The 26,770-nt window shown below is 39.1% G+C and overlaps 1 protein-coding gene across 2 annotated transcripts in view; it reads right to left on the bottom strand.

Moving 5' to 3' along the window:
* cpne5b (copine Vb) overlaps positions 1-26,346 on the bottom strand; it is a 122,104-nt gene extending 95,758 nt beyond the window's left edge. The window contains exon 1 of one of the 2 annotated variants that reach the window (XM_088005510.1): positions 25,908-26,346. In XM_088005510.1, coding sequence (XP_087861636.1) covers positions 25,908-26,026 — 119 coding nt within the window. In that variant the 5' untranslated portion in view covers positions 26,027-26,346. The remainder of the gene's footprint in view (positions 1-25,907) is intronic. The other variant, XM_014986309.2, reaches the window with a different exon arrangement.
* Positions 26,347-26,770: the final 424 nt, after the last annotated feature.

Raw genomic sequence — 26,770 nt, 5'->3', positions numbered from 1 at the left:
TTTTAAAAAAAATACAAAAAATTCAGCAAATAATAAAAACAAGGTATTGCATTTTTTTTACATCTTCTTATATATTATTTGCTTATTTGTCACTGCATGTACACAAAATTGATTAATTATACACACTGTTAAAGAGTTGTAGAAAAAAAAATTGCTGTTCAATGATTTTTCCCGTTTTTGCTATATAGTCACAATTAAATGTTTCAAACCATCAGACATTTTTTTATATCAGACATCATAAAGCATTATGTAATTTATTATATAAACATAATAAAGCAGTTTGCAAACAGTGATTTCATTTCCCAGACGATTATTTCATTTGTTAAGTACTTCGTTTGAGATCAAAAAGCCATCCAAACCGAACTGTCCCAATGTGAAAACATAAACCTGAAATGTGCCGTATTTTAGGAAGTTGTATTCAATGTTGCAAGCCACACCCAGAGATCTGCAGAATTAAAAATGACTTAAACAAGACCCTTTATGACAACATGACAATGATCCAATGATCCAAATCACACCAGCAGGTTCGCCTCTGAATGTCCAAAAATGGGTTTAGGAAAGATGTATAGTCAAGTGTGAAAAACAAAGCAAACAGAAGAAACCTGTAAGAGGGCAAATACATTTTCATTGAGCTGTAAATATAATTACAGAGTGGCAAATATTTTCCAAATGCATAAATGCAGGGAATCTGTCGTATGTGAGTACGTTGTTTTTTACTCTTGAGATTCATAGTAATATTTCAGCGTTTTGTCAGAGTAGATCAATGCTTTAAAAAACACAACAAAAAACAGCACATGCATTATCAGTTCCTCAGGATCTTCGCAATAGCGAAAGATGGCAAATGGTTAAGGACGGTTTGTAGTTACATGTGCAAAAGCTGGTGTCAGAATGAGCACCTCCAAGTTTAAGGCTTGGCTTCTGAGATGGAAAAGGCATCGACTGTCTGCTCCAGGTTGGAAATTAATGGTCTCCTGGGGTCGAGAATTTGAGGAGTATTGCAGTCTTATTTGTGAGTGGGTGAGAAAGGAATCAGTGGATTGACAGATGGAAAAATAAATGTCTGCAGGTTTGAGGGTGCTCCAGGCTGTTGTTAAAGATAGAGCTGCATGATGGTTTTGTCTCACTGGTCAAGTTCTTACCCTCACCCTCGGCTTGTCGGTACAGGCTGTGATGGAAAGAGGATTTTGGGTCAAAGGTGCTCACAAATATCAACACAAAATATTGCATTAATATTCATCCACTTGTTTTTCACATTTTCTCACATTAAAACCATAAACTTCAATTTATTCCCCAGCACAAAATTGTGCATAATTATTAAAGGGAGGAAAAACTGAGTCTTTACTGTTCATCTTTACAAAAAATAAATAAATGAAATCATAAAAATGTGAAACGAATTTCTATTCAGACGCTTTTAGACGTGATAGCTCCAGTACAACCATTTCATTTCAAATATCATGTAAATGTGAATATATCATTCAGATTGCAGTTTAATCTCAGTGGATGCAGCTGTTCAGTGAATACCCAGATGCTTGTGAAAGAACTTAGTGAACAAACAGCATCATGAAGACCAAGGTACTGAGGTACGAAGCAGACAGGTCAAGGTAGCAAGCTCTGAACATTTTAAAGAACTCTGTCCTGTCAATTATTATAAAAAAAAATGAAAATGTAGGGCAAAACTACCACTAATGGTCATCACCCTGAACTGAGGAAGGAGGGCATTAATCAGCGCCAAAAGAGGTGGCAACTCTGAAGGAGCTGCAGAGATCCACAGCTCAGCTGGAAGATTTTTGAAGATACTAAACAGGGAAAAGGTTAAAAAATACTGGGGGGAAAAAAAGGCTGCAATAGCTGATACTTCTGGCACCAGCAGCCAACCAATTAGCAGTTTAACATGGGTAAATTCAAAAGTAGGTCTGCTGAAACAAAACATCATCAAAGCAATTCTTTCATCACCATGTCAAGTGCGCCCCCCCCCCCACACAGCAGATGCCTTGCCTACACCCCAGCCCCAAGACAACAATGGTGCTGCCCTAAATCTGACAGCAAACCCCACCCGAAGATGCGCCGACTCCAAAAGTTCTTCAGCACTTTATTGTACAGGTGAATGCGGCTCCTAAATGAGCCCAGAGAAAATCAAACAGTTGTTACTGTCGTTAAAAATGCAGGGACTTAGAGGCTTTCATCTGCAGGAAAACAGTGCATGTCTGCAAGCAGACTCCAGCAATTACTGTAAAATACAGTGCTCTCATTCCAAATGAGGTCTTTTTCATTCCCACAAGCCAGCAGTCTTTGCAGTTTTAGGTCACTGTTTTTTTTTTTTTTTGTTTTTTTTGCAAAGCAAAGCAAAAAAAGAATAATTTCATAAGAGTCATTAACTGTCAAAAGAAATCCTTTATTCAACAGGATTATGAAAGAAAGCGTTTTTGTTAATTAGGTGTCGTATTCTCAAATACGCTCTAAAGCTGTTTTAGTCTGCAGTTATACAATAAAATGTCACCAAATTAAGTTTAGAGTTGCATAGTCAATTTCCAAGGAACTGGCAATACAAATAGGGGTTTAAAACTAACTTTGTGAGGCACATTTTACAATGTAAATGAGTTTTGTTTTTGTGTGTGTGTGTGTTTTTTTTTTTTTGTTTTTTTTTAAAGAAACTAGATCCCTTAATAGGAGGGTGCTAGATTTTTATATTTATGGCTATGTGCTCATGGGAATTTGTGAAATCAAAAGAGGGTGTGAATATAAGGCAAGATAAAATGTAAGCAGAAGACTGAAGAGGAGGAAAAAATGTGTCAGAGAACGTGTGAGTGCATATGGAGTTGGAAAGAGTGAAGGGAATACAGTCCTGGGAGACTGTATCAGAAATAGACCGAGCATAACGGAGTTCCTCTTGCACAGGGAGAAGAAACAAGCGTCTGTTATACAGACCCAGAGACACTGTTAACTTTATTTACAGAAATCTGACACAAACCACAATAATTAGACATCCCCTTTCCTCTAACCTGCGGGAGCTTCCTCATCATTCCAACTCCAAGTGTTGAGAGAGCAGGCAGAGAGAGGGATGATAAATATCTAGGGATCAGTGGCTCTCTTTGAAGATGTGAATATTGAGCTGCCGAGATTCTTGACTTGGAACGGAGCGCAACTCAGCAGAAACAAGCTGCCACAGGCTAATAAGGAAAACTTTGGGAGCTAATGGATGTGCTGCTCAGTTGTGGCGTGATTCATGAGCATGTGCCGATTCACGAGATTGCTCCACATTATTGCAGCATATATGCACAGTTTTCCCACATATTGTGATGAAGAAGAAATGTATGACGCCGTTTACTTTATATGAACTCCTCCACAGGTTAGAGATTAAGAGGAGCTCATTTTCTTGACACTGAAACACATTGAATGCTGTTTTTTTTTGCATGTTTAAATGATGCTGTCGACACAATGTTCAATAGATAGCATCAAAGACAAAGCTGGATGCAAGCATGTGAATATAATAGCAAATGGTTGCCATGTAAAATGTAAATTTCTAGTGAAAGAATGGTTTGTGGGAGTTAAACAGGTCTGTGCTGAATGCAAGCAACCCACACTCTGTTCTTAACATCTTGCTTGTGCCCATTACAGCTGAACATATTGAGAATATGTAAAAAATGAATTTATTTGTGATAACTGATGACATTGAGTAATAGCTTCATGCAAAGCAAGATTAATGAAGATTAGTGAACATTAATAAATTTAATACTTTAGAAAAAGCTAGAAAAAGGTTGTTTTTCTATTATTTTCCCATTTGTGAGTTCTAAGACAAATATTTATAGAGCCGAGCAGCATGTGCTTTACATAGGTTAAACACATTTAACCATCACAAAAAATAATACAAATCCTTAAAATCAAACATAATAAAAAAAAACAAGTAAGTGAGGATAATAAGCAATGATTAAAAAATAAAACAACCAAGAAGATGTGGAACTGAGGCAACACCATGATGTAGATTAGTGAAAAGGCACTGTAAATTTCATAGACAAACATAAAATCAAAAAAGTACATAAAGCCCTAAGAGCTAAAACCAAGCATTCTAATTATATAAAACATAAGTAACAAACAATAAAACACAAAAGTTTTTTTAAAAAGTCTATATTTTTCAAATATGTAGCATATCTTTGACATTATATATCAGTTCTTGTCATGCTTATTGTCATACAAGAATAAAAAATGTAAATACTTAAAAAAAAAACAACAACAGGCAATAAAATGCTGTAAAGACAGAAACTCTCTTCACAGATTTTATGAGGACTTTACTGTTATGAGGTGGTATGAGCCAAGACGCAGCATGGAATAAGAGGCAAGCCCAGCATGTTATTTTAGTTTACGTCCATGAACATCATGACTAATGCTTTTATTGCTTAAAACCCAAGTAGGATATATTTTACCTACTGAAGTGGCCGAGAGGTGTCCCATCTCTCAGTTGCAATTGACATGAAGACAGAAAAGGTGAACCAGGCCAGTCTAATGTTGTTTAAAGTTTGTAACATTAGGTCATCTGGACCACTGCCATGTTGGTGTAGACATGATTAGGCTGCAACCTTGAATAGAAGCCAGTGTAGTCAGTTTTCTGGGATGAAGGACAAGCCTCATGGATAAGCTGCTACTGATACAAGCTCATATATGCAGCAATCAGTAACCAGACATGCAAATACCATAACAATGAACTGCACAGAAGATTCCTGCACCGTTAGACCAATCAAGGAACACCTTATCAATAATTTTGAGCAGCCCAGTGATGCACCCATAAGACTTTTCATGGATCGCACAGAGATCATAAACCAGAGCAAGGGCGATCAACAGGACTTCTTTACTTTCGTTGGGAAATATTTGAAGTATGCTTGTCCAATATGGCAAACTCTCTGACTGCTGTTCCCGGGCAACGAAATGTACTAAATAGGGCTGGGCGATGTGGTCTGAAATCAATATCATGACATATTGAGCAGTTCACCTCAATAGCAATAAGTGGACAATAACACTAACCCACTTATTACTGGGTTAGTGTTCACAATAAAGAATGCTTATCACATTCTCCATTGTGCCTCCAACAATAGAGAGTGTGATAGACAAGCATAAATAATTCACAGCCACTTATATTGATGGTAGGATTCCTCTGGACAGCACTTTTCTTCACCACTTTAATGGACTTTAAAACCACAGCGTCTTCAAGTAAATGATAAAAAGGTGTACTTTTCATCGTTGTGTTATTGAAAAATAGGCACAACTGAGCAAGTTTAGAAGTATGAAATGACTTAACTTCAAATGTTTTGCTGAACCTAAAATCTTGTCAAATAATTGATTTTTGGAAGGAATTTTTGGAAGCTCAACTGAGACAAGTACGACTGCAGCCTGGAGACCTCCCATGTCACGGCACTCACCTCGTGGTGCTTGTCTGGTGAATGAATACCATGCTGCACATGAGCTTACATTTCAAAATAAAAACTCACATCACATATCACCAGGGAGGGTTGTGGCTTAAGTTGACCAGGCGAACGCCATGATACGTGTGCTCTGGCAACACAAAAGGTCTCCAGACTGCAGCCATAAAGTCTTGCTCCAACCAACTCTACTGCCACCGCTTCAACTTTTGAAATTCCCTCCATTTTCTCAACCTCATCATCTCTTTAACTTCTTGTCACATACTGGATGGGGTGGAGTCACGTGACGATAGACTACAGGAAATGCTGCATCTTAAAGGGGCATGAGCTAAAATAACCTTTTTAAAACGACTTTTCCATTTTTTAAAAACATACTAAAGGTACTTTATAGCTCCCATCCATCTTAGCTTTAAAAGCAACCCCAGAAAGACAAAGGCGAGAAATAAATTGCATTGAAATTAAATTCAATAGGCAAAGATTCCAATGAAGATTTGTTCCAGGTAATCCAATCAATTATTAAGCAAAAAAAATTTCAGCTATCAAAACTTACTCAGTGCTGAGAAATAATGGGTGGACACAATACCTCTGAAAGACACCTGGAGATTGCACATGTTTACAGGTATACAAACCTGTAGGTATTGGAAAAATGCAGCAAAAGGTGTGCGTTTTCATCGAAATGGATGTTAACGATATGATCAAACAAGGAGCTGTCAAGAACACTAACAAATGCAAGATTGTTTTTTCAGCCTCATTGCAAAATCCAAACTTTTACAGTGTCAGACATCACAGTAGCTGCACCTGCAATATCAGGGTTCTTAACCAAATAACAAGCCACCCCGGGGTAGAGCACACTTGGTGTGAGAATGGCCTGACAAAGAAAAATGAACAGCAAGTAGCAGCTCTGTGAACCAAACTGCCTTGTTGACGTCAGAGGAGAGAAAGTTGTCAGTATCTCAAATAACCACTTGCTACAGCCAAGGTATGCCGAATACCATCACTAAGAGCACAACATGTTAAAACATTGACGAAGATACAATGTTTATTTATATGGCATCTTTTCACAGACAAATTTTACAAGAAGTTTCACAAAAAGGGTAAATGACATGGAATTAAAAAAAAAAAACTGATAATGCAATTATATCTGGTAATAAAAATCCCAAATCTAACAAAGAGACGTGCCAGCAACAGCGCTACCTATGGGGGACTCATAGGTAGCGCTGTTCAGCTTTGGCAAAATACCACAGGCAAGCGCAATATTGTTGCTGACAATGTTCTTCCACTTATAACCACAGAGTACCTATCATGTTATCTTTACTTCCAGCACAATAATGCGCACATCTTAAATAACTTCAAACAGGTTTCTTGGACATGATAAAAGCTCGCTGTTCTCAAATAAGCTCCACAGTCACCAGATCAAAATCCAACAGAGCAGCTTTGAGATGCGGCGGAACAGAAGAATAACATCTTGTATAATGGACTCGCCAAGGACTCTTTGTTGACACCAGATAGATGGGGGCTGAGCTGGGTAGCCAGGTGTACCAAATAAAGTGGCCATTGAGTGTTTACGTAAAGACGGGAATATTTTTATTATTTTTCACAAAACCGGGATTTAAACTCAGAATTGGAAAGAAACCTGGGTAAAGAAATCAATATTAAAAAAAAAAAAGAGTTTTATATCCAGCAATGAAAATATAAAAAAAGTACATACATTCTGCCTCAGGACACTGGATATAAACGTTATTCTCAGAAGATGGATGGATTCTAACAAAAACAGATGCAACACCAATAGATGTTGCATCTATTGGTGCAACATCTATTGCACCAATAGAAAGCATGGCATCTCAGCCATGTTTTCTATTGGCTGAGATGAGAAAGCAAGAGATTGATGCAGAAGAAAAAGAAATAAAGAAAGGAGAGGACACTGGAGGAGGACTTGTACAACAGGATACCAAATAAGAGTGGGGTGAACAGATGGAGACTCAAGGAAATGTGTAATATGAGCAATATAGGGAGCTGTGGGGGCGGAAGAATGACAGTAATATGTTTATGAGCAAAAGAACGAAGCGGTGGCTTAAGCATATGGAGCACACTTTTATTAAAGTTAGAGGAGTTGTCCCAACACATTTCACTTTCTCTCTATCACTTAAATTGTTTCTCTCATTATTTGTCTTCATTATTACTTTGGTGTCCTGCTATTGTCCTAACTGCAAAATTGAATCAAAGGGATGTAATTATTAAATAGAAAAAAAAAATCTATATCACTTTCTCATTGCAAAGTTTTTAACAATAAAGAAGATATTTTCCCCGTATTACTTTTTCTCGTTTACCTTCCGTAGGGCTAAAACCTAGAACAAACTCAATTAAAACAAATATAGTCCACTCTGGGGCCCCTAAAATCCTCAATCACCTATGTCCAAATTATCGCACTGGCATTGCGTTAGTGTCGGATCGATGACAGAACCAAGCAGGATCGTTTTTCCCACCAGCTGCTGAATTATTCAGACCGAGATCTCCTCCAGGGAGACTCCCGCTCTGCCGGCCAGACACACATCGGGAGCCTGCAACCTGCCCGGGAAGACCGGGATCATCAGAAAATTCCTAACAAGCAGCAGCACATACTGGAGGGTTAGGACCCCGACAAAATGAGATTCATGGAATATTTATGGATTCATGCATTTGTGTTTTTCTTGTGTGTGTGTGCGTGGTGTAAAAATGTGATGGTTAATTTTAAGGAAAAAGTAATTTGAGAAAAACAACAAGTACTTCCTTGCATTTCATTTGCCCATCAGACAACTGCCTTTTAAAGCTCACGCCAATTAGACAACGTGGAAAGATGTGAATCTCTTTGCCTTTACAACTTCATTCTTTAAATAAATTAACAAAAAATAAACACAACGAGAAAAGGTAAAGTGTCTCTGACTTTTAAAACCAACATCCTGGGGTAAAACTTTTGGACACTTGATCAGACTTAGTTCATTGTGAACTGTATAATTATACTAGAGAATTGGGTCGCTGCAGAAAGAAAATTTTAATGTCAGCTTTCCACCTCTGTTTGCCTCCGGGACCTTCTCTCTGGGCTAATGAGCTTCTCCAGATACACCAAAAAAGAGAACGTGGATCATTCTCTCTCAGCAGCCATGAATGTCATCCAGACTTAGAGTCTGCAGTCATTCTTGTGAGTCGGCGAGGCTTCACTTCTGCGCCGTGGTACTTTAATCTAAATGCTAATGTTTACACGGGAACATGCAAATGTTTAGAAGGTGTAATTTAACAAGTTCACAGTCATAGTTTGGCACAGTACTTTTGTTCATTTCTATTCAAAGTACACTTGTGCAGCTGGGACAAATGTGGATCTCATTAGATTTTATTTAATAATAATCACAAACCAAAGAATTGGACAAATTGAAAGTTCACCTGAAAGCATGTTGTTTCTACTGGCGCTATTTCTGATCATTTCAGAAAATATCATGAGAGAACTAACTATGCAAATAGAGTCGTTTACAGCTACGCCTTGTCACTGCTTTCTTGATAATGCAGCTATGTGTGTTTTCATAAACCGAAAATGATGATATAGTCAATCTTTCTCGATCAGTCACTTGTATTATCTTCAGAACAATCCCCCTTTTCAAAAAAACAAAAAAAACAAAAAACAAATACAGACCATATGAATTTGTGATTGTTCATAAAAATAAACATATCAATCTTTTATGTAAATTAGATGATATGAAGAAATTAAGGCTAAAATCTGTTCAATAGGCACAAAACGTCCTGGTAAATTACAGAATTACTAATTGTCATATTTTAGTTTGACTTGAGTAACACTGTTTTAAAGTAACACCACTCTTAACTAAAAAAAAGTTCTTGCTGATCTATGTGTAAAAAACTTATTTTGTAAACACATTAGATGGTGGAGCTTTGAGTAAAACATATTTTATGGGTCTGAAGTACTAGTGGACAGAATATAGGTAAAATAAATAAGCAAGAACACAGAATTTATCCCTAAAAAATTATGTGTTCTTGCTTATAATTGTGTGAGCTAATTCTTTTGGAGGAGTATATAAGGCTTCTAAATATAAGCCTTACATTGTAGCCAATCAACAATAATTCAGAAATAATTTTATCAACATCAACTGACCAAAAATAAAAATGAAACATTATTCCTTATTAAGTATGAGAAGAGTGTGAAAAAGGTTCTCTTTCTCCACTGCATATGCAAATATCTGGTTTCAACTGTATAATGATACAAAACTGCCTGTCATAAGCACAGAGGATTTAAAAAAAAAAGTAGTCTTCCTTCAGATGTGTGAGATCAAACAGCACCAGGCGCCTGGGAGAGCTGCATAAGTCACATCTACAGTATCGGTGCACACCCAGCATGAAGTCAAGTAGCTCCACATTGTGATTAGAACTTCCCCTTTAATCTCCAAACCGAGACCAGTCTCCCAAAGATGTAGTCCACGAGTAACCCCACCCTTTTTATCCATCATCATAGGTAGGCGTCAAGTCCCTCTAAAATTAAATTAACGAGTGCTGAAAAAAATTACACAGCATGAATATTGGTCTTGCAAAACCATGGATTCTACTGGGAACAAGGCGGCAGGAAAGTATTTCAGACACTAATGTCTCTCAATCAGACTTTGAGACTATGAAGGCAGATGAAACAACACTCAGAGGCAGAGTGAAGACGGAGGGTTTGCTTTGTTAGCAAAGTACTACATGAAACGTTACTCTGAAACAGAGACATATTTTATTTTGCCTAAAATTGATCAAGAGTCTAATCTTGTTTACCTTTTCTTAAGTTACCTAAGTCCACTCACACAAACTCTTGAAGATTTCACCCCATCTCTTTCTCCGTCACTCTGCTACCTTTCCAACACTTTGATCATGTCTCTTCCAAGAAAAATACAATGTGGGACTTATATGAATGCGGTGATACCGTCACAAAGTGATTCTTTGCCCTTTCTCCATTGGGTTTGCCTGGCCAGGGATGAAATAGATTACTTGCTTCAGGGAAAAGGAAGGTCAGACTGATAGAAAACCGGAACAAACCAGTGACCTGAACAGGCTTTCACCGAGTTCAACTTCTCCGAGGCCTTCACAGAGCAGCCGCAATTAGATGACACAAGAACTCCATGAGGCATTATTAGGTGACCCTTGAAGACATTTGGTTGTACTAGATGTGATGAAATTCGAGAGGTATCGAGCAGCTTTGCAAGGGACTAGCAGTATTTAGAAAGTGATTTTCATTTTTGGAAGAGGGGTAGGTTTACAGATATCTGTTCAATGGAAATTGCTCCAGCGAGCATGTGAACAAAAAGGAATCAAGGCTATTTCTGAAAGAGCCGTGTTTTGAAACAGGATGTTGCATTGTTACAAGCCTGCGTTGCCACTTTTTCAGTACTAATTCATCTGAGCTGCTGCACCAGTGGGCTAATGATGATGAGGAAACCAGGTAATGTGGGAGCTTCGAATCCACTAAAAAGTAATGTTGAGAAGATGAATGCTGCTCAATCTTAACATAATGGACAACACTGATTAAACAGCTCCAGACCATGAGTCTGAGGCTCCTTCAGCTCCACTCCAATAAGTACCAATAAATAAAGTCGTTCTAGCCCAGTGCAATAACCTCTTACAATAACTTTGCGCCACAAGAAGAAGCTTACGTGAGATTGACAGCTTGATCTATCTGTCCCTCTAATTCCTTTTGAATAATTGATTTGTTCATTTTGTTGAAACAACTCAGTTTTCATGGGATTAATTAAATTCTTTTTGATTTGGTTAGGATTTCAGTGGCATTTAAAACAGTGAAAACGGTCAGTGAACTCTACTGTACAAAACTGAAATACAGGAAGCAGTGTGCATCGTTGTAAACATTAACCGTTAATTTGTTTAAACGCAATTAAGCAAAAATCTTTTCACTAACACTTTACAGTTATTGTATGTCTCTTCAAGTTAAGATGAATACTTGACATTGGTCCTCAGTTTCTGATTTTTAAATATAAATTAACCCAGTTTTAGATGGTTGCTTTTTACTTTACACTCACTCCAGAAATGTTTGGTAAAATTCCTGTCCAGGAAACACAGAAGGAAAAAATAAATAAATAAATAAAAAAGCAGGCAGCGTTACCACAGCTTTACCTGTGCAGAAAGCCAACAGAAATGTGAATGTACAGTCATGTTTGGTACAAAAATTGTCCTAAACCACTTTAAGATGCAATCAAGATGCTATAAAAGCAGGCGGGGAAACAAGATATTCCCTATCACACTCAATAACAGCCTTCTTTTTTCCTCATTCATCACATTCTTCCCCTTAGGGCAAGTGGTTGCTCCATAATCAAATCGGCCCATCTCGCCCACACACTTTCACACATCCCCGTCTTTGTCATAACCACACATGACCGTCTTACCTAATCATCCCCTCCTGCACTGAAGAGAGCACAGGCGGGGCTCAGACGGATCTATGGGCTGAAAATGGACAAGCAATTTCGCATCTACTCTGAGGAGTAAACTCAATAATGCCTCTTTCGCCACAAGATGCTCACTCGACAAGCGCTGCTCACACTAAAATCATGAGCAATAAATTATTGTTCCCTTTCATTTTTCAGCTGCAATTATGAAATACAGTTCTCAAGAGGAATTGACAAACTGTAATATGAGGTTTTAAGTGTCAGGGGGATCACAAGTTGACAAACTGATCCTCCGAGTTGCCACTGCTGCCACACAGTGTGCCTGTCGTCCCACTTTAGTTCTGTTTAGGCGAGCCTGCTGCAATGCTCCCGACGACAAAGACCCTGTATTTTGCTGTGTTGTGTATTTTATTGTCGTTTTATGTGATAGACCAATGCAAGTAGTGTTATAAAAGTGTTGCACTAACATGTATTCAACCCCCTGTACTTTGATCCCACTAAGTGAAATCTGGTGCAACTAATACATGTAGCCTAAGATATCTTATAAGTAAATAGTGCGTTTAATGTGATCCCAGCAGAAATACAAATAATGCGAATCTGTCAGATGTTTGTTGGAGAACATTAGTGGAAAACTGTCTAGTAACAAAAGATGAGCCAGTCAAATAAGATTATATATATATATATATATATATATATATATATATATATATATACACAAAACACAATGTGTCGGGGGAAATCATCCCTGAACACACCATACACCATTTCCACGGGAAACATGGTGGTAGCAGCATCATGCTGTGGGAAGGATTTTGTTTTGCAGGCATAGGTGAGCTGGTCAGTGGTGATTGGAAGATGACAGGGCGATGTGGGAAAGAAGCTTGTTAGAGGCTGCAAAAGACTTGAGAGTGGAGTGGAGGTTCACCTTCCAGCAGGTAACCATACGGCCACAGTTACAATAAAATGGCTCAGATCAAAGCATATTAATGTGTTAGTCCAGGTAAGTATCAGACCAAGATCCAATTAAAAAGATCCAACTGGAGCATTTGACTGAACTCAAGCTATTTTGCAAATAAGGGAAATAATAATAATGGGCAATAATTTCAGTGTCTAGATGTGCAAAACTGAGAGACATACAGAAAAAGACCTGCAGCTGTAATTACAGCAAAAGACGATTCTACAAATTACTGTCTCAGTAGGACTGAATAAAAATATGTGTCATGCTTTTTAGATTCTTTTTATTTCTAAAATTATTCTGAAACCATGAATAAATTCAAGTCCACATTAGAATTATGCACTACATTGTAATAATAAAACAGATAAATCCTAAATGAAATACTTTGTCATTTGTGGTTTGCATGTGACATAAAGTGGAAACTTTCGAGAGATCTAGAAACATTGGACTTGTTTCTTTGTGGCTTCATGCTTTTACCATAAGGGATTAAATACAATCTGGCTAAACTGGATTGAAGATAACATGTTTGCAATAAAATAACAGAAAAAAATACCTTTAGGACTTCAGACTCCTGGTTTATCCTTGCTGGCTGGTTGCCAATAGGGAAATCAAGAGATCAAAATCTGCTACTACCAACCGGAAGCGTGCCGAACTAATTAGCTGAAACATGATCCATATTATTTCTAATTTTTCTTTGCCGCAGATTAAATTCACCATGGTTGTTCAGGAAATTTGTTTTGATAAGAGGATTCTGTTACTGGAAAGCTTCAGGACAAGCTGTAAGACTTACTGCAGTATGCATAGTGAAATTTGGTGGAAGGTTCACTTTTGACAGTAAATGACTGAAAACAAATTAGTTCATTGTAGTGAATTAAAATGCGCCACTCGCCCTGATTTGGTCCAAGGGGCGGGGGGAAGCTCTATTTGTCTGATCGCACAGGAGCGGAAGCTGTCCACAGCTGTGACTCACCTTCCTCAAAAGCTCTGACAGAGCTATTAAGCTCCCATTACTCCATCTCATACGTCGTCAACAGATGCTTCTAGCACAGCACAATGGGTGCAATTCACACAGGTGAATGACTCTTCATGCAACTGTCTTTTTTTATCAGGATCTTGACGGCAGAGCGGTTTGCCGCAGTCCATTTCCCATGGTTCATTTTTAAATCCCCCCCCCCCTTTTAGGTATATATGATTTTTAAAACTCCTAAGATACTTCTGCTAAGAACTATTGGTGCTCATCACATGTTGCCAATGTGGTTTATTGGACTGGAATGTTGAGGGGACATCAGGTCTGCAGCTCAGAGGGTTTATGTTTTTTGATCTGCATTTATGACTCATTCTGTGACCCTGTTCTTTCCTTTCGTAAACAAGCACTCATGTTACCATTTTCCAACAGGGGAAAAAAAGGGAAAAAAAGCACTGAAAGCCTTTCTGTTTTGGATATTTCATGACAACAACAGGGTTAATGACAGAGGTTCAGCTCATCATGGCGGTATGGACTGTACCCAGTCGGCATGTTTTGCATACGCACCAGTTTATTGCTACAAGTTGTTGGATTTGGCCTTCATGTAATTTACACCTGTTTTCTTTCCTACATGCTTTCTGTTCCTTTTAATGACCACTGTTTGTCTCCATGCAGCCTTTTAGCCTTGTCTAATTTGTGGCTTGTCAAGAGCCACAACAGAAAAAAAACAAATGTAATAAGCCAGAAAAATGAAAATTATAAAATACAGCTGATATAAACACAAATCCGCGCAATACTTACGTTGGTAACATGCTTATTATAACACCAAGATATGTTAAGCCAGTCCTCTGCGATTAGATTGTTCAAGTGATTTCTGTCATATTAAAAAGCTGATAATAGTTCAAATGAGTAATATTAAACTGCTGTTTGATCATGTTCATTTTATGGAAAACAGAAAATATCAGTTTTACAAAAGCATATTCACTTGAAACGTGACATTACAAAAAGATCATGAGTTATTTCTGTTTTATTGCTTCCTCCATGATCTGATTATTATGTGCGATGCTTTTTTTTCTTCTTCTTTCTACACTATTTTTATGAGATGAAGTTTTTGCTGTATGATCATTTTTAGGTCATACACAGTGAGGGCAAACAGCAGAGTTTCCTGTTAACAGCATTATTGGCTGTAGCTCAGGGCAGGAATGAATGAATGAATGAATGAATGAATGAATGAATGAATGAATGAATGAATTGTAAAAAGAGCCACAAGATATTAAAGTGCCCCTATATTTCCCATCGAAAAGAAGCCATTCCAACGAATCACTGCCGTCAGCACTTTATCAGGCAAAGTAATAGTAAGATGGTAGTAGAACATATGGGCAATTTTCGATTTTTTTTTTTTCTAACTCTTCAGTTATGTTCAAGTTTGTTGTTGATGACGATTCTATTACTTTCCATGAGACAAACATGTAAACAGATGTGAAGGAAAACAAAGTGTGAGCTCAAGGCAACCAAGAACAGGAAGTAGTTCTTTGGTTAACCTGTTGTGTTGTTGACCAGTTTCCTGTCGAGCTGGTTGACAAAACTATTTGACCAGCATTGAAAATAGCTTCACCACTTTTGAATTATTTTAGATGATTTAGCTGGTATTCAATAGAGAAAGGGAACTGAGAACATGGCAGACAAAAGATCATGTGTGTAGAAGCCGGGCCTGTCACATTGTTAGACGCTACAGGTGCCCTCTACTTCAGAGTTTTAAACTGTTGATAAACTAAAGGCTTATTCTTTTTCTTTAACGAGTCTAATAACCTTAACTGAAAAGTTATGTGTGTTTTCTGGGCTGCTGTCATCAGGCCCATGTTTAATCGACTAATCTAAGCTACAATAATCTCTTGGCATTTGTTTGACAGTTGTCAGACAGGAAAGCAGGTTGTGAGAGAGAACACAATTTGCTTGTGTTCTCTCTCACAACCCAACAACCCATGTTGGGTTATGTTTGAATAGTCCATAATTTAAATATACCGGTTTCAAATAAAAAAAATAAACAGATTCACAGGAAATATTTTCTTTGTTTTCTGTGATTTTGAACACGGAGTACAGTAGATGTTGCAGTGTCCTCCCTCCCAAAATTGACTTTTTGGTTACAGTTATCCTCATGTTTACAAGCTTTCTGGTCAAATTCTCCGTAGGTCCTCTGGACAGATGGTGTTTCGGCTATGCTCCAGCCCTTCCCAGATAAATCTGACTTTGTCCGCCCATGACTTCTCTGTTCTCGTCAGATACCCCAGCGAGCCCTGTCAGCCCGAGAGCACAGATCAAAGCCGTGTCTCAGTCTCTCAACCACTAAAGCCAGCATGACAGTGAACCATCATTAACACTTCCAAAGAGTGTTAGCCTCCTTCCACTGAAATTGACATCACTTATGTTCAGCGGTGTCATCCGCTGGCTCACCAGGCCTTGTTTGCATTCGGAGAGATTCTCTCACTCGGGGACCAGAGCCGCAGATACGAGCATGATACAAGTAAGCGGGGTGGAAGAATTTGATGGCTGCAGGAATTAGACGTTTATATCTCAGCTGACAGAGCTGATTATAGCTGCTGCTTTGAGAGCTCTGACGCGCAGAGCAGCGGTTCTGTCCGGGTTGCAGGGGAACGTTTCAGGACGAGATGGCAGGTGAAAATCAATTTATTTTTACGTGTTTTTTAATCAAACCAAGCGCGTGATTTCCAGGTCAGTGATTGGGATATTTTATTCATTGTTAACGTAATGACACGAGTGAAGGCAGCCATGGCTTTTGATATTGCAGATGCAAAAGCTCTTGAAAAGAGCATGCTTTATCTTTCCAACATGCCCACAGTCCATTTTATTGATTTAGTGAAAGCATTAGTCACAGTCTGTCAATTAGAGAACAGACAGCAGTTGAAAAGGAAATTTATAAAGGCAAAATGGAAAAAAAAAAGAAAAAAAGGAATTCACTGAACTGTGATAGATAGCAAATGCTAGCAAATTGTTTGTGCCATCTATAACACGCTCGGTCGCTTTGTTAGCGAGTAAGTGTGGAAAATGTTCCAAAATTTGTTCGACTAAGTTAAAAGAAAAGTTTCTCAGTGTCTCAGTGTAAACAAGAGACAATATGAATTGTCTCTCGTATGCAAACACATTATTCCAGCTGTAGATCGGTGTTGTCTCCTAGGCAGGAACGAAAAAGCCCAAAACGACAAAAACAACAACTCCGACACCCTCTTAACATGCAAAGATTCTGGCTCACGGTGTTTTAATTCAACTCCCAAAGGAAGCGCGATGCTGTCGAGGAACCAGACCAGCCGAGTGAACCACGAAATATGACACACAGAAGAGGTGAAACTCTGAGACCGTGAGTTACGTTTGCCCCCCAAAAATGTCAAGTTTGGAGTCGGAGAGGCGAGCGCATTGACATTGTAGGCCTTTCATATTCATCACAGCTTTTACAGCAGCTAAAGCACTACAAGGATATGAGGAAAAAGAAAACAATGCGTGGGTGTGAGCCACACAAATGAACAGAAAATATCGCATGCACAAGTCAAAGGCTTGTGATACCCTCAGCTGAACTGAGTGAGTTCCAGCAGAGAAAGCTGCGTCTGGAAGTGGGGAAAAGTTGGAGTTTACAGAGCATTATTCCCTGTGGTTGCAAAAGACCTCAGGCAGGCAGGTGGTTTGAGCTTACAATATTCATCTGGACTGGTTTAGTGTCTGTTTTTTTTTTTTTTAACTAGAACTTACCTAAAAGGAAGAAGCTTATAAACTCCTCATCTTTCTTGAAAGCAAATCTTGCTTGAAAGCAATTTTGACATTACTTTCAAGCAATGTCAAAATAACAGTAAAAGCTGAAGTTCAGACTGACTCTTTAAAGGGGCAGTGCCATGTAAAACTGACTTTTTTGAGGTTTACATCATGTTATAATGTTATTCCCTAATTAAAAAACGTACCTGGAGAGTTGCCTTGATTCGTTCATGCATGTTTGAGAAATCCTTTAATTTCCCATTGCAACTATTCAGCTGTCCATAATGCCTAGCGCTTAAAGGCGCAGTTCCTCCTCGGAGCTAGAGTTTCGCCCCATAGAGCAGCCATCCCCCAAACCACCAACTCTCATCTCCATCAGACTCGCCAACAGCAACATGTGCTACTTCTCAGAGCAATTCTGGTAAAACGGTAAGACGTTACTGAAAGGTCAGCAGAAGATGTAGTGATGACTTCCTGGAGGTGAAGTTTTAGAAAGAGCAGGAGTTTTTAAAGAGTCCGAAGCCCAATTTCCAGGAGTTAAATCAGGAAGTTTTTTTTTTTTTTTATTTGATATATAACAACTAAAAGTAACAATGATACTTGATTATGCCATAACATGGTACTATGTCTGGATAACACATAATGCTGCTTTTTTAAACCACAATGTTGCAGGAAAATATCAAATGTATTCTGTGGAAATCCCTTTCCAGTGTAGATTCTAGAAAAGGACACTAAGTTCAAAGTTAGAGATAAAACATTTCTAATTGGTTTCCCTGTTTGTTGACAGATCCTTCAGTGTCTTCCCAGGAGGTGCTGTTTAATCAATTAATTGGTGACTTTTTCCTGCAATTTTACTTAAATTTGTCGTGAGTTTAATTCATACATCTTTCCTTTTTGCTGACCATAATGAACTGCCTTCCCTGTTCCCCTGGTGTTGTGCAATTTGGGGTGTAGCCACCATCAATTTCTCATCTCACTCTCTAGTTCGCTCATCTGCCTTCTCCCTATTCTTTCCCCATCCTCACCTCTATCTCACACCCCAGAGAAGTTGGACTGTGTGACACTGGGCAGAGTGCCCATCTTGTACCAAAAAAATAAATAAAATAAACCGAGGTTATGAGAGAGCTGTGCAGGGGGAAAGAGATTAATCTGGCTTTAGGGGTGGTGATGTTGGTGGTGTGTTGCAGCCAACTTGCAGGATAATTATGTTGTGATTTGCAAAGCCGAACTCATCTTTTTTCACATGCATTATTCGCGTAGCTAATTAGTTTCTTTGGAGGGGCATGTATTTGTACCAGAGAAGCCGAAGCGAAAAGACATTCGATGTGAAAGCGCTATCATCAGAGCTGTGATGTGAAGTGAGGGGGATTCCCCCCTCTGGAGGTTCCTAAACTCCGAGATATGCTTTTAAATCTGTTTAAGAATCTCGAAGGACGCATTATGAGTCGGAAAACCTGGTTCTCATGAGCGCAAATATTTATGCAAATGCAGGTCATCCGCCATTTGGAAGAGGGAAATGTAATTATGGCAACACTTGCACCGAATGCGCTAAGGAGAAAAGCTGCAGAAGCCAGCATTCCTCCATTTAAGTTGCTAAAAAAAAAAAGAGTCATTGTGAGACAAGAAGCTGCAAATTATATTAAGATTCAAGAGCTATCTTCACCTTAATAAAGAACATGGATTACATGTCACGATTAGGAAAAGGACAATCCGTTATTAGTTTAATTGGTTCTCTCCTCTGCGTTCAGTCAATGTGACTTTTGACTCGGCGCTCGTTAAGCGTTACACCTCACAGGCTCCATAACTTCCATTTTCCCCATTAATCCCACAGAGCTGTGCAGAAGGCTTCTGGTACTTTGTGTGTTTAGAAACTTATTCCTCGAACAGACCTTCAGGGGAGACATTACATTGATTCTGAGCTCTGGTGATGGTTTTGACATGCAGCTGGTCAGAGTCATTAGGACCACTGAAAGCAACAGGAATTAAGCCTTCTGCAACAGATGGTCCCCCCCCCAGAGGCCTAAATCTAGTTTTTTAGTTTGATGTTCTTATCTGAACGTGTAGTAATAATAATAACAGTTTTGAAGGCAAACTTCCTTCCAGCTCAGACCAGAGCTGTGAAGGAAAACGTTCTTTCAATTTTCACAGAACTAAGATGCAATATTTTACAAACGTTCCCAATAAAAGCCTTTAAAAGATACTTCACCCTGAACATCAATTCACAGTGAATTGAGGTTCAGTGCAGTTTCCTCTCTGCTCACAAAACCAACCTGAATGCTAGGCGTTCTTGTGCTCAGGCTGTCATTTGTCCGTGACATAATTTAATGAACTTTCAGAAATTGCTAATTGCTGTGGAGTGCATACAGAGGAAAATAATAATGCTGTGTGCATCATCATTGATGTTTGACAAATATGAAGAGGAACAGGTGAATAGGAAGATCTGACAAGGGAATGACTGAACAAAAACAGTATGTATTACTAGACATTACCTATGAGTATAATTAACAGAATTTGCTTCGCCATTGCGGGAGGACAAACTGAGGTACTGAGGGAGCACGGCTGGAAATGACCAAGTAAACATAAAGAAATGCAGAGGAAGTGACTGAGCAAGACCAGCATGTAAAAATACAGGCACAGATAAAATAAACATCCATCTGCCTCTGGTATGATTTCTTTTTGTCTATCTGTCAAGAAGTTATCCCAGGTTTATTATGCATGTAATCATACTGAGAAACAAAGCTCATCTCTCAAGAGAAGAGTTTACTTTTTTTTTTTTTTAAATGATGTAATGTATAAGATATTCTGGGCGACTTTGGTAAGATTGTAAAAATAGTTCTGCCAGTGAAGGATGTGCTGAAACTATCAATTTTTCCGCCTCTGCCTGGTGTCTGTACATCACAGTCTAGCTTACGGTGCTTGATTTGTTTCTAATTCACCTTCCACACAAGTTAAAGCCATAATTTGCTCTGAGTAAAGACAGCCCCAAGTCCAACAAGTGGTTCGTGCACCACAGTTTGAAATATGTGATTTTAAAAGATTCCCTCAGCGACTCTTCCATCCAGTTACAGAAATGTAACGGGATGGTAATAAGATGAGGAAATGGGAGCTTATTGCCTATACATTGTCTACAGTCCTAAAATGAGAATTTTATGAATAGGTTCGTCTGTGAAACACAGCGAAACGGCAGTGAGTCATGCTAGCTGAACTCAGTGCTTCTTGGTATCATTTTAAGCAGCTGCTTGGGACACACAAGGTACCCTGTCTCTCCTCAAAAGGCTTTGAGAGATTGTTAAATGGCTACAGGCCACACTGGATGCATAAGTCATTCTTTGTGTTGCTGAATTGACTGGTAAGAAAGCAGGGCCGAGAGTGTAAAGCAGACTTTGACTTGCCTGTAAATGGGTTTACAGGGATTTCAAATAGCGCTGAATGGAGGACGGTGGCTTTGTGGCAGAAGGATTTACACCTCTGCTCTCCTGTCCTTTTTTTTTGTCTTCTCATTTACCAAGACAGTCAGTGGTACTGGGAACCAAACCACTGACTGTCAAGCACTGTGGGATTATAAATACCAGTTTAAGAGTCCCCAAGAAAAAAAAAGTGCCTTTTTTGGGGGCTGCCAACCTATCCTCCCAGTTTTGTTCCTCTGACACATCTCTTGGAGGCCAGGCTTCTTCACAAAACAGACACACACACTCATAAGAGTGCTGCATAAAACAGTGTGAAAAATGTGAGCTGAGCTCAAAAGTCTGCGCTTGCTGGAACAAATCCTCGTGTGCTCAAAGCCACCTTTGTTTTAATTAAACATCCTGTTGCTAATATTGTGGCTTGTAAAAATATTCAAATTCCTTGAACATTTTTCCCCTTTCGTCATGTCACAGCCTATGTACTTAAATCGGATTTTATATCATTTACAACAAAGTACTCCATAATTTCGAATTGGAAGGAAAATTATGGTGGTTCTCAATTTTTTTTTTTAAATATAATTCTGAAAATCCCTTTTTTAACCTACTACCTTCAGATGTCAACTAAATAGTTCATATAATCCATCATTTTTATTAAAGCTGATGGAAGTCTAGCAACAATAAATGAGATATTGGTGAAAAAACAAAGAAGCCATAAGTCCAGTCAAGTCATAAACTTCACACCATCCCCATGGCAAAGCTTGGTGGTGGCAGCATCATCTTATCGAGATCCATTTCTCAGCATGGATAATTAAGCTGATAAAAGCTGGTAGGAGAATTGAGAGGGCTTGTAACATGGCAACACTGGAGGGAAATCTGTAAAAGGCTGCAGAAGGCTTGAGTATGAGTGAGTCTAAAAGCACAACCAGAACCACAATAGGAAAAAAAATTGATCAAACCTATGATTAAGATATTAAAATTATATCCAGACCTAAGTCTGAATAAAAACCTGTGGTATGGCCTGTCCAGTCACCCTGAGGTTTAGCCATTTTAAAAAGCAGAATGACAGACTTGTAGCAGTAAATGGAGATAAAGGCAAGATAAGATAAACTTCTCTAGCTTCTCGAAGATGTTTCACCTCTTGTCCATAAGGCTGCTTCTGTGTTTAGCTTGGTCGGAAGTAACAGGCTTACTCAGAATAATCACAGTAATAGGGCCATGAATGTCACTAATAGGGTAATTAAGATACGTTGATCATTGACCCTAATTTCTGCTCTGCTCAGTGCAGCGCCACTGGTGGCTGAAATTCCCAAAATGTCACGTGAGTTGTATTATGTAACTTCATCAGTATGTAGTATATACTTTTCCTTCATCAAAAAAAAAATAAAATAAAATAAAAATCCCGATAAAACATGTTTAAGGTTTTTGTTTGTAATGAGAGAACATTCCTAAAACATGAACATTTGAAGTGAATATTCAAAGTTTCTGCTTGTAGAAAATGTATTAGAGCCAAAAAAAAAGAAAAAAAAAGTACAGCATTCATTTCTAAAAGCCTTATTTTCATCATTCTAAGACCAAACGCTTGACTTGTCTTCTTAAACTGAATGAATGACCAACTAATTCCATATAATTTTCTCCCTATTTGCCTGATCAAGAGCCCACCCACCCCTCTCCATTTGACACTGGTCCCGATAATGGTGCATTGTCAAAAGCGCGGCTGCAGCTTGTAATAAGGGGTATTTACCCTCAGGGAGCAGCAATCATCATGGATGGGGGCATCGCAGAAAGCACACACTCGAAGGAGGTGCGAACACCACCAAACACAGAGGCTTCTTTCCTGAAAAGGAATCTGACTCATGGAACATCTGGGCAAAGGATTTGGGGGGATTAACGAGGTTATTATAGGTGTCTGAATGTGACAGAAGGATCTCTGAGTTTATCTGCCCTGCTTCCAAAAAAAGCTGAGACAGTTGCAAAACTAGCAGTTGTGGGAATAATAATAATAAAAAAAAAAACATCCAAACACATACTCAGGCATGTGTTTGGATGCATTTTGTTTTCAAGAGCTGAGGACACCAGATGATTATTCAGACTTTAAATCCTCAACAATCACCAAAAGAATGATCAAAGTCTGATTAGAGGAATGCTTTATTTTCATTGAACAGAATATGACCCTCATGGAGGACATATCAGAAGACAAACTGCAATATTTTCTCATCATAAGATTGGGAACTTGAATAGAAACAAATCTTGCACAATGGTTTGAAAATATTTTCACCTCAAAGCATCTCAAACTCACATGGGTCAATTCTGCTCTGGGCTTATGCTGCACCACCTTGTTGCCAACAATATTTATTCATAAAGGGAAGGGATAAAAGGATTCAATTCAATGCTGAAATAAGAAAGCAAATGGCAAAGTCCTAAAATATAAATACATAAATAAAAAATGTAATTGAGATATTTAAAAAAATGTAACATAAGTTATGTTTTATTTACATCCATATCATTTTTAAATATGTATTTTGTTCACTTTGTCCAATCTGGCAGAAATTTAAAAAGCTGCAGACTGCTTTTGTTCATTTCCAGGTCAAAACCTTGAATATTCATACTGGTCAGACTTCAAATGTAAAATTCTTCACCTGAATGAGAGTATTTGCAACTCAGTTTAAGTTGTATTGGCCCTTTGCTGTTTTAATGAAAATATAAAAAGGAGTCTTTTTTTTTCTATACATTTTTGGCACTTATGTTACCTTAGATTTGACAGATATAGATCAGAGCATGGAGGCCGGTTAAATCTGAATTATCTTTCCTGCAGACACAATAAGTCACAGTTTGAGACTGCAGGAAACACTGACTGAATTTCTGTAAACTAGACAATGTGGAGTGGTGACTCCATGTAACACATGCACCATGATCTCCCAAGCAGAAAAGATAAACTCAATCAAAAATTAACTTCAAAAATGTTTTGGGTGTTTTTGTTTGTTTCTTTTTTTTTTAGGCCAAACTTTTGCAAGCCACTGCACTTCAAGCACAATCACAGCAGGAGCTGTGAGCTTAATTACTGTAGGCCACATGTTCTTTTTTTTTTTTTTTCCACATGATTAGCATTGAAACTGTAAATCTACTGCACATCAGATGGGTGCTTTTCTACAGAAAACACTGGCAGTGAAGCAGGATGGAAAACCACCAACCACCCTCTTTCCAATTACTGGTTTCGACTCAAACTCATCGTCTTTCCGCACGAAGGGGATGATCAACACTCAGTTGCGTTTCCTACTTTTCCAACATACATCAACATGGGGATATATTCAGAGAAACCATTTGCATAAATGCTGGTGGGGCTCAGGATGGAGCTCATCATTTACCTGAATGCTGTCTAATTGCACATGCTTGTGTATGATGTGAGCCTATAGTCAGCTCAACTTGGCATGCTGGGAAAGTTCAGATCCAAAACTTACGTCAGGATCTGTCAGGTGCTCAACTTGGCATTTCGCTACCCGTCCGTTCTCCATTTGAACTGACTGCTTACTAAAGATTTCCATTTGCAACATAACTGTTGTTCATTCAGCAAATTTCTTGAAAGGCTCCGTATTTTCCTTTTCCTCCCATTCTGAGCCGAGAGATGTTGAAGCAAGCTTCTCTGAAGGTCAGAGAGCCCATCAATAATGCACTCACAGCTTGTTATAACTCAAACTCACTCAGCTCCAATGGCTCACCAACCAAAAACCCAGCATCAAAGAGCAGAAACATGTGTGTGTGCGTGCGTACGCGTACACATCCTGGAGTATTTAAGGGACGAATAGCACTGTCAGCCATAACATAAAAAAAAAACGCTTTCTGTTAGGAAGGGGAGTGACTGTCTGTATTAGGATTGATCTGGTCTGGCAGACATTCTTCTCTTTTTTTTATAAATTATTTCTGAAAATGAAATACTGTAGAATATTACAGAACAGGGAGCGAGCTTGAGGCCAGGGACATGGGCACAGTGTGAATGTGATGCAAAGCTTTGAAAATTTAAGTCCCTTTTTTTTAAAAGAATGCAGCAGGGGAAGGGTTGAGGCTTTCAGAGGTCTGTTGGTGCTGAAAGCAGCCAGCTACTGTACACACCTGCACATGAGAGAGGCTTTAGGATGCAATGAGGCTATTGATTTTTCATTAAGAACTAATAATAATAATAACAATGCATTATTTTAAAATCAGTGTGACCCAAGATTTTAAGGACATAATCACAGCTTAATTTGAGAAGCCCACTTCAAGTCGTCTATGCATAATGCGTAGCTGTTGCTCTCGCTTAGGTGAATGGCTCTCCAACCAGGGCCTGGCATGAAGAAGGGGCCACAAGGTCAAATGGCAGTGATAAGTAAATAGGTACACAAGCAGGGATATGAAAATAGAACAAGAACCAATATCATCCGGAACAAATAAGCCATAAAATCGGGGCTAATACTATGAATCCGACACTAATTTGCGCCATTTGCTGGGTCCCATTTTCAAAGAATCAATAAAGAAAACTTCTTCAGGGACAAACAAAAGTTAGCTTTTGTTTCCAAAGTCTTTCTATGATTAAAAAAAAAAAAAGAGAGAGAGAGAGAGAGAGAAAGAGAGAGAGAGAGAGAGAGAGAGAGAGAGAGAGAGAGAGCTTATGGCAAATAAGCAATAAAATAGTTTTTCAGGCAGAAATGACACGTAACTTCTTCTAACTGCCCTCATCCCCTCACCTCCAGTGCCCTGGACAGAGAGCCACACTAAACCAACAGCATGTGTGAGGAATTGAGTCCATTGAAGGGCAACTGCTGTCCACCAAAACACCCCCCACGTCCACGCAGGCACAAATCAAAACGAGCAACTTCGGAAGTTACATTCGCCTCATTAGGCAGGATCGCCGTATCATCGTGGAATAAGCACATCTCACCGACAGGGTGGGGCTCTCTCTTTCTCTCTCAGAACTTTCCCCGCACGCCGTCCCGATTCCCGAACTTTTCATTCACGCGTGCAGCTTCGCGCCGCACTCACCTGCAGGAGACGGTGATCTCCACTTTCGTGGCCGGAATGTTGCCGGTGATCGGGTCAAAGTCGTACACCGATGACATGTCCCCCAGCTTGTCCATAACGTCCCCCTCCATCATCTCCATGGCGAGAGCCCGCGCCGGCTCCGGTGTGATCCGAGAGGCGCACAGCCTGGCCCCGACGGAGCGCGTCGAGTCTCCCCTGCTGACTCCTGAGACCAGATCGGAGACCAGACGGCCTCCGGTCCGACCGGGTGAGGCAGCCACTTCACAGATGTTGAAGCTGGAGAGGATGGAGGGGAGTGAGCAGTGAGTGAATGGAAAAGGGGGGGGGGGTAAATAATTAATAAATAAATAAAGCGCAAAAAATAAAAAAAATAAACTGTAGCGGACTTTGTTAACTCGCCAAACAGCGTGAAAATCTGAATACGGGGACAGTATCTGAGATTACTGTTGCGCCCTCACCGACCTGCTGCACATCGCATGGGGAGGTGGACCTGCTCTTTGATTTTCTCCTCAGTCTGTGCGCACAGCGGAGCGTGTGAGAAGAAAAGACCTGATAGCTGCACTTAAACCCACCCATCCTCCTCCCACATGGAATTACACTCAAGTGCTGCCAACCCAGCCCATGTACCCCGCTGCTGCTGCTGCTGCTGTCACCCTGCAGAAGATGAGCTGTAAAGGAGTAACGACAAATTAATTACGATGTGATGTTATGCTATATTGCAGGTGCTCTGCTTTCTTGCAATGTGCAGCATTTCTTTAAAAATAATTTAAAAAAAATCCACTGAAGCTTCACTTAAAACACAGTTGCAGTTGCAGACACTTTATATGAAACGGTGAAATAATAAATGGATGAATGAGACACAC

The sequence above is a fragment of the Poecilia mexicana genome, unplaced genomic scaffold (assembly GCF_051168715.1).
Source record: "Poecilia mexicana isolate PSO_F unplaced genomic scaffold, ASM5116871v1 scaffold_5, whole genome shotgun sequence".
NCBI classification, from domain to species: domain Eukaryota; kingdom Metazoa; phylum Chordata; class Actinopteri; order Cyprinodontiformes; family Poeciliidae; genus Poecilia; species Poecilia mexicana.
Note: the sequence above shows the minus strand (reverse complement) of the source record. Positions and strands in the feature narration are given on the sequence as shown.